This window comes from Arachis stenosperma, chromosome 9 (assembly GCF_014773155.1).
Source record: "Arachis stenosperma cultivar V10309 chromosome 9, arast.V10309.gnm1.PFL2, whole genome shotgun sequence".
NCBI lineage: Eukaryota > Viridiplantae > Streptophyta > Magnoliopsida > Fabales > Fabaceae > Arachis > Arachis stenosperma.
In genome coordinates, this window is record NC_080385.1 from 5,564,715 (window position 1) to 5,572,869 (window position 8,155).

Genomic DNA, 8,155 nt, shown 5'->3' on the forward strand with positions numbered 1-8,155 from the left:
AAAAATAAAAGAAATATCTTTTTTTAAGAAGTTATAATTTACATTCTTAAAAAAAAGATATTTTTTACATAATAAAAAAATATTTTTATCTTATTTTATTCAAAAATAATTGATAAATAAAAAAATTTTCTAATATAAAATATCTAAACATAAAATCACTTTTATTTTCATAAAAAATTTTTTTAAAAAAATATTATTTAAAATTTTTTTTAATAATAACATTCAAACAAATTCTTTATCTCTCCAAAAAAGATAAAAAATCAAATAAAATATTTATTTTAAAAAATTCATAAACTAATGACTAAACTAAACTAAGATAGTTATCTCCCACGGTCTATCTTGAGAGAGTTATCCAACGTTAACAGCAACCCAAACGAGAAGAAGTGGGCCATGCGTTCATCTTCCATCTTCGCCTCAGCTATAAAAACCCACACACGAAACAACAATAATACACCGTCCAAAAAAAAGAAATTACAATAACACGTTTCGTATCGTTTTTCGTTTTGCCCTTTGTTCAAGCCAACTTCGTTCTCTATTTCTCTGTTCACAAACAAATAAAAGTATAAAACTCTTATTTTCCCTTCTTCCATCACACTTTCCTGCTTTTCGATCCTTCTAGCCACCATGATTCCAGGTCAGAAAAATTCCTTCTCCATGCTTTCGTCTATGCAGTTATTTTTAACAACTATCATCATCATCATTATTATTATTTGTTTTTTTTCTTCTTTTTGTTTTTAATTGTTTGCTGTGCGTTTGTAATCGGTGTGATTTAGGGTTTTAGTGTTACCGTGTTTGGGTAGTATACCAAATGGAATGAAAATCTGTGTTCATCGGTGATGTTTTAACTGGATATAGGGATTTGAGCTCGATTTATTTGTTTTTTTTTTTGGACGAGTTACTGAGTGTCATATATTCGTTGGACTAGGCATCACTGTTTTTTTTAGTATTTTTTAAATGTTTGTGTGGTTTGTTTATTATTATTGTTTTGTATTCCTTGGTGTATTGTGATTGTGTGAACCTTGGGCTGTGGAGATGTAGCTGCATTTAGCTTCTTTTGAAGTCAATCTGTTTCCTAGGAATAGTGACAGTAATCTATGCTGGCACATTGCACCTGCTGTATAGTTGTTTTTAAAGTAGAAAACGCATTGTCTTGCATTTCTTGAAGACTGCAGGCTATGAGCCGAAATTGTATTCTGTGGATGACTACGTAGGTCTTGGTTTTTCCATAAGATTTGAAATTCTGTTTACCACTATTATTGATTATTGCTTCATCAATTGTTGTTTTGTCTCCTCACATCATGCTTTACGTATATTTTATTATACTTCTCACTACCAAAGTAAATATTTGTCTGCAGTTAGTGTAAAATGGCAAAAGGAGCTTTTCAAAGATGTAGAAATTGATACTACCCAGCCTCCTTATGTTTTTAAGTGCCAATTGTATGATCTAACTGGGGTACCTCCTGAAAGACAAAAAATTATGGTCAAGGGTGGTCTGTTAAAGGTTAGTATATGAATGTTAGATTGTGACCAAACCAAACTGATGCTGAAGCCTGAATATGCTAAATCTTTTCTTGCTTAAGTTGACTTTGAATAGATCTTGTGAAAGTATATCTACTATAAGTTGGAATGGAGTTGTTTTTGAACTCCCTTTTTGTTCCTTTATTTCCTTTTGTAATGCAGGATGATGCTGATTGGTCAACATTAGGAGTGAAAGAGGTTAGTGGTGCTGTAATGTAATATTTAGTACTATTCAACCATTTTTTATGCTGCTTTTATCTGAAATTAGCTACATGATCTATTTTCGCAGGGACAAAAGTTAATGATGATGGGTACAGCAGATGAAATTATTAAGTCTCCAGAGAAGGGAACTGTTTTTGTTGAAGATCTTCCTGAAGAAGAACAAGTAGTTGCTGTTGTAAGTTTAAGCTGTTTTTGTCTATACTCTATGTTTATGAATGGAGGAATGCTTGTGTTTGTTAATAGTTTAGCTCTAAATCCTCTTAATATCAGCCATTTATAAAACTGTGTATTGTTTGCCAATAGCGCCTTCATCTTCAATTTGTTTATGACAATAGTCTCTTTCCCTAAATACTCCTTTTTTTTTTTTAAATTTTAAATTAGCTCCAGGTCAAGTAACTATGATCTTCAATTTTGGAAATAAATAATTGAGCAATATTCTTGTTTCTTTCCACTCATTTTTGTTTTCCTAAGAATGTCAACTATTTCATGGTCTATAAATAATTTTGGTGGAGCCTTGTATTGGATAGTGGTGTAAAAAGTGGTTGCAGATTGCAACTTCTCCTCAGTATTCTGGTTGTATTATGATTTCTTGTTTTGATCATCTTGGACTTTGTGTTATCCTACTTAAGATAATTAGATGAAGATATGCTAATTTTTCTTATGTTCACATCAACATAGATCTTCTTTAATCCTAACATAAATAGTCCGTAGGTCTAATTGCTGGACAGGTGCTCCCCCCCCCCCCCCCCCCCTTCCCCTTTTTCCCAGTTGCAAAACACAGAGCAATTGTGTTTATGGTATGATAAAGTTTTATGTAACATCATATTAGTTGTCCATTTATGCATGATACCACATTTTTCCTTAGATAGTTAAATGTCACTTTTGTGCACTCGAATTTCTTATTAAAATGATACCCGCTTGGATTGATTACCATTGAATGAATGTTTTGTTGTTATTAATAACCGAGGGTCCAATGTGATGTCACATTTACCCATCTTAAGACCAAATGGTTGTTTTTATATCTATATTCTGTTATTAAACTCGAGTTAACTCTGATAATTAGGTTCTGTAATCGAGTTTACAATTCTAATGTAAACGCTTACAAGCTTCTGATTCCTCATGTAAACTGTTATGAGTTTAGTTTTATGATTCATGTGTTTGATTACCGGACTATTGAGGCCGAGTACTATTGGTTGAGCCTTATTGTCTATAGAACATTTTTTATTCTTTTATTTGTTCAAATTTAACTTGTGCTTATTTGAGTCATACACTAGTTTCATTCTTTAATATCTGATTTTTCTTTTCTTTCTTTTCTTTCTTTCCAGGGACATACTGCTGGCCTTTTCAATTTGGGAAATACCTGTTATATGAACTCAACATTACAATGTCTCCATTCTGTGCCAGAGTTGAAGTCAGCTTTGATTCAGTGAGTCCTTTCTGAGGGAACATTAGTTGACAACTTTCTTTCATGCATTTATGGCCTATACCTGAACAACTTATGCAAACTCTCTTGGACTCAGGTACTCACATTCAGGAAGGAACAATGATGTTGACCAGTCTTCTCATCTGTTGACAGTTGCTACCCGTGACTTATTCAATGAGCTTGATAAAAGTGTCAAGCCTGTGGCGCCAATGCAATTTTGGATGGTACATTATCTAACTAGACTGCTGCTATATTTTTTAAGAATATTTTTTATTTCCATCCTTATATGTTATGATGTCATACGATTTTGGGATGACCTTTTTTCCTTTCTATATTGGAATGTTACAATATCTATGCACAATAGTGCATATTTGAAGTGCTAGTAACACATTGGTTTTGGATAGATATCTTTAGAATTCTGGTTCAAACTTCTGGTTTCAATTCAGTTGAAAGCAATTTGTTTATGATTTTATAATAGTACATTTGAAATTTCATAATATGTATTAGGTTGATTATTGTTGAAATTCTGATACAAATATTTGGATACTTGTTATTGTGGTACTTTTGTGATGAATTGATTTCTATTTGTTTGGTATACATTAGACCTCTTGAAAGAGTAATATTGCTGTTTTTTGTTTCATTATTGTAAGATTTTCTAATCAGTTACTCTTTGCTTCATGGGAAATAAATTGTGGGATATTCTTGAATTATCCAAAGTAGTGCTTTTTCCATTGAATAGGCATTGAATGAGCCTTTCCTTTAATGGTTGGGAGAAGACTCCGTTAAATATGATTTCTGCATACTGTCTATCCTTCAGGATGGAAGTCTTTCTGTAGGACCCGTCTTTTATAGTTCCCCATATTTATCACCTCTGCTTATGTTTTGAAATCATTGTTTATCATTTTCCATTTCTTGTGACATTTCATGAGGATAAGTTGCTCTCATTATGAATTGAAACTCTTTCTTCATATATTATATGTATTTTAATACCTGGTTATTGTTTTATTCATGTTTCATTATGATTGATGGAAAGTGATTTTGTTCTGATTTGTTAATGCATTTCCAGTTATTGAGGAAGAAGTACCCTCAATTTGGCCAGCTGCATAATGGAGTGTTCATGCAACAGGTTTATATGTAGAATGTCACTTTGTTAATTTAGTTTAGTTTAGTTTAGTTTTTTAAAATAAATGACTTATGTTATTTTCCATGTCAAACAGGATGCTGAAGAATGTTGGACACAACTTCTATATACACTTTCTCAGTCTCTAAGATCTAATGGATCTAGGTAATTTTGCCCTTGCTTTTCAGTAACTAAATGCAATTGCTGCAATTCTTGTAACCATATTTATTTGTGACGAAGGTCAACTTGTAAAAATTTAGATTTTATCTAGAATCAGAAGTTGTAAAATTGTAAATTGTAGAATTGTGATACAGATGGAAAACATGAATAATAAATGAACAAAATACTACATTTTTATACAAGATATCATAAATAATCACGTTTGACATGATTAAACTTGAAATAAAATGCACAATTCTTCATTAATAATTCCATTGTCACATAGCTTTCAACACAGGTAATAAAACAGAAATATATAATTATCCAACAAATTATCACTTAAAAATAAGGAGTTAGGGGTGATAATATAACATATTTTTGAGGAGAAGGATGGTATGAACAGAACATAGCACAGCCGAGGAACGAAGGCGCAGAGCATAAGAAAGACTACAGCAATTGCACAAATAATGGTGGCGATTGAGCTGCTACCAAAGAAGATATAGTCATGTAGAAAAGAGAATTCATGCAACCCTGCAACCAAAGGGGAGAGATAGGAGAAGAGAGTTGCCTTGTTAATAGTACTGTTTCTTCCCCAAAGAAGTTTTATATTAGTATATGTACTATTGAGGCTCTATTTTTGTAAATGTTCGGTTTCAAATCCTTGCCCTTCTGTCTTATAAATGAACTGTCTGGTCCGACTAGATTAAAAATGTTATGTGCTACATGTTTAAAAGAAGTCTTCATTTGTATGTTACTTGTTTGTTTTCCATGCACCTATTTCTTTCGTGAATACTCTACTTCTATTTACATGTTATCTTTTCTCAGTGAAAATGCTGATGCTGTGAAGGCTCTTTTTGGCATAGAACTTATTAGCAGGTATACATAGACCTTATTGTGGAGCAGTTGGCCTCTAATGTTCTATAGTAATCGTATTCGTAATGTATTGTGTGATTATTTTTTTTACCTCTTATTAGGATTCATTGCCAAGAGAGTAACGAAGAAAGCTCAGAAACAGAATCTGTTTATTCACTTAAATGCCACATATCTCAGGAGGTGAACCATTTGCATGAAGGAATAAAACATGTAAGTGTTATTTAATAAATTGCAGGAATGAGGCCTCTGTTTTTCCATAGACAATCCTGTTCATATTTTTAACTAAAGAATGTTATTTTCACCTTGCAAGTCTGTGCCCTCTTTTTATGCTCAACTTGTTCTGTCAACCATGATAGTGTTCTTGATCTGTTTATCTCTTCTCTTCGATTTCCTTGGAGCCTCTTTCTTGCTTAAAGCTACTGCTGATAATTTTGTTTTTGATTATTAAGCTGAATACTATTTCATTGGTTAAAGTGCAAAGATACAGGGGGTTTCTGAAAATTACATTAAATTCAAGATCTTATTATTTTTTCGATGGTTCTGTTCAATCTTTACTGCTGTTGGCCTGTTGCTGTTCATCCATGATTTTTGCTTATTATGCCAAACAAGTAACTTCAAATGTAGACATTTATGCCAAAATTAAGAGTACACTTGCATCAAGAGATTTCTAGTAAAAATATTTCTTGGTCATGAATAACCCAAACAATGATTGTGATGTCGACTGATTAGAATTAGAAATGCTATAGTTAGAACAACATAATTCGTGTGTACAAATTTTAAACTGGTTGAATGTAGTGGATTCTATGCAATTTTTCTTTATGATGAATGATTCCTCTATTTGTTAACCCAGCTGACTTATGTAGGGATTAAAATCAGAATTGGAGAAAGCTTCCCCTGCTTTGGGCCGTAGTGCTATCTACTTGAAGGAATCACGCATCAATGCCTTGCCAAGGTTGGCATTCAGTTTTGGATATATTTCTTACATTTTGGCTTTTTGTTTACTTTAGTCAACATTTTAATGTAGCATAATTTAGCCTCCATTGTATTAGGGTGTAGTTGTATTTTCCCTTGGTATACGATAGTGCATCTCTTGGTTGAGCTTCATTTCTTCATTGCTAATTGCTTAAGGGGGTATATCTGAGATCAATTTCAACTCTTTCTTTTTGAAGGTATTTGACAGTTCAGTTTGTCCGTTTTTTCTGGAAGAGAGAGTCCAACCAAAAGGCCAAGATTTTGCGGGTATGCTCCTATCTTTCCCTTTTTGTGTACTTATGGATAGAGCTGGTGCTGGTTTGATATTGTTAACTAATTTACATTATATTTGTGAATGTGCTTGGCTATCTCAGAAAGTGGATTATCCTTTGGAGTTGGATGTTTATGACTTTTGTTCTGATGATCTTCGCAAAAAGTTGGAAGCCCCAAGAAAGGTTTACACACTGTTTTTTTATTTGAAAATTCTGGTTGTTCTGATATTTGCTTTACGAAAATGTGTGGTCTATGTTCTCACTCTGGGCATTTTACTTTAGCTCCTAAGAGATGAGGAAGGAAAAAAGCTTGGTCTGAAAGGCAGTGAGAAAAGCTCAGTTCAAAAGGATAACGATGAAAAAATGGCAGATGCAGAGGTGAGGAAACTTAGACTCGCATTCCATACCATATGACACACATACCTTGTTGTGCATAAGTAGCTACAAGCCATATACTTAATTTGTTTCATTGATTCAGGGATCTTCAAATGGAGGAGGCGAGCCATCTGTAGCTCCAATGGAAGAGGGTAAAATTGACCACATTCCTCTTTCTGCTATCTTCTTCCTTTCCTTTTTGTTTATTTTTCCCTGTTATCAATCCTCTATCTGCTTCTGACACTCATTGTCTGTGTCCATAGGTGAAAAAGCAACGGAGATGACTGGAATATATGATTTGGTTGCCGTATTGACCCACAAGGGTAGAAGTGCTGATTCGGGACATTATGTTGGTTGGGTCAAGCAAGAAAATGGTGTAGATCTTGGATAACACATTATGTTCTTGATTTTTTTTTCCTCCATGTCTTTTCAAGGTAACTTAATAGTTATTTTGTTTGTAGGGAAGTGGATAGAGTTTGATGATGACAACCCCAAACCCAGAATAGAAGACGACATCACTAGACTATCTGGAGGAGGTGAGAATATGCAGAATTAATGTGTGGATATGGATAATATGAAAACATTATCTATCATCCCCTTTTACAATTGAGCCTATCATACCATGTAAAAACCGAATTTGCATGATTTCCTCTTTCTTTTTCTTCCTTCACTGGCTTAGCTCAATCATTATAGTTTAATCCATCCTTTTCTTCTCGTTATTATTTGCGGTGTGAGATAATAAATTAATAATAAATTTTTATATGATGTTTGTCTCTAGGTGATTGGCACATGGCTTACATAATCATGTACAAGGCTCGTGTTGTATCTGTTTAATTGTTCGGAGAAAGAGTCCATTTCCTGTCTTTTGTGAGATTCAAGGATTGGTGTAAAAGGATGGTATACGGTTGTTTATATTTAAGATTCAAGGATTGTGTAAAAGAATGGTCTCCTGTTCTTTGCTTGTATTTTACCCATGAGGTTGATATTAGTTAGTATTTTTTACTTGTTTGAATTAGCTATTGTATTTTTAATTATTTATTTTTAAAATGGATATATAAGGATTTGAACCGAAATTTTGTTGGCGACTGTTCTCCTTAACTCCCGAGAGCTCTGATAGCTCGTAGTTATATCTCTAGGACGAGCATGTTTGCATCTCAATATTTTTTTTTCCCTTCCAGTCAAGGTCACCATTTCATTTCATAAACAAGGTGTATATAATCA

The 8,155-nt window shown here is 33.1% G+C and overlaps 1 protein-coding gene across 1 annotated transcript; it reads left to right on the forward strand.

The window, feature by feature from the left end:
* Positions 1–397: 397 nt before the first annotated feature.
* LOC130950606 (ubiquitin carboxyl-terminal hydrolase 6-like) lies at positions 398–8,025 on the forward strand. The gene is made up of 18 exons (XM_057879157.1): positions 398–634; positions 1,356–1,501; positions 1,681–1,716; positions 1,808–1,915; positions 3,066–3,166; positions 3,261–3,387; positions 4,230–4,289; positions 4,381–4,448; positions 5,268–5,318; positions 5,417–5,525; positions 6,179–6,267; positions 6,485–6,554; positions 6,662–6,742; positions 6,842–6,937; positions 7,038–7,086; positions 7,198–7,308; positions 7,396–7,470; positions 7,713–8,025. Exons 1-18 carry the CDS (start codon positions 625–627, stop codon positions 7,766–7,768), a joined length of 1,443 nt encoding a protein of 480 aa, XP_057735140.1. The 5' UTR covers positions 398–624; the 3' UTR covers positions 7,769–8,025.
* The last annotated feature ends 130 nt before the right edge of the window (positions 8,026–8,155 follow it).

What these genes read in the sequence shown, in the direction of transcription:
- LOC130950606 (XM_057879157.1), top strand. An exon ending in TCAAGGGTGGTCTGTTAAAG is followed by an intron (nt 1,502 to 1,680) that starts GTTAGTATATGA and finishes TTTGTAATGCAG; the next exon opens with GATGATGCTGATTGGTCAAC. An exon ending in TTGGGTCAAGCAAGAAAATG is followed by an intron (nt 7,309 to 7,395) that starts GTGTAGATCTTG and finishes TTTTGTTTGTAG; the next exon opens with GGAAGTGGATAGAGTTTGAT.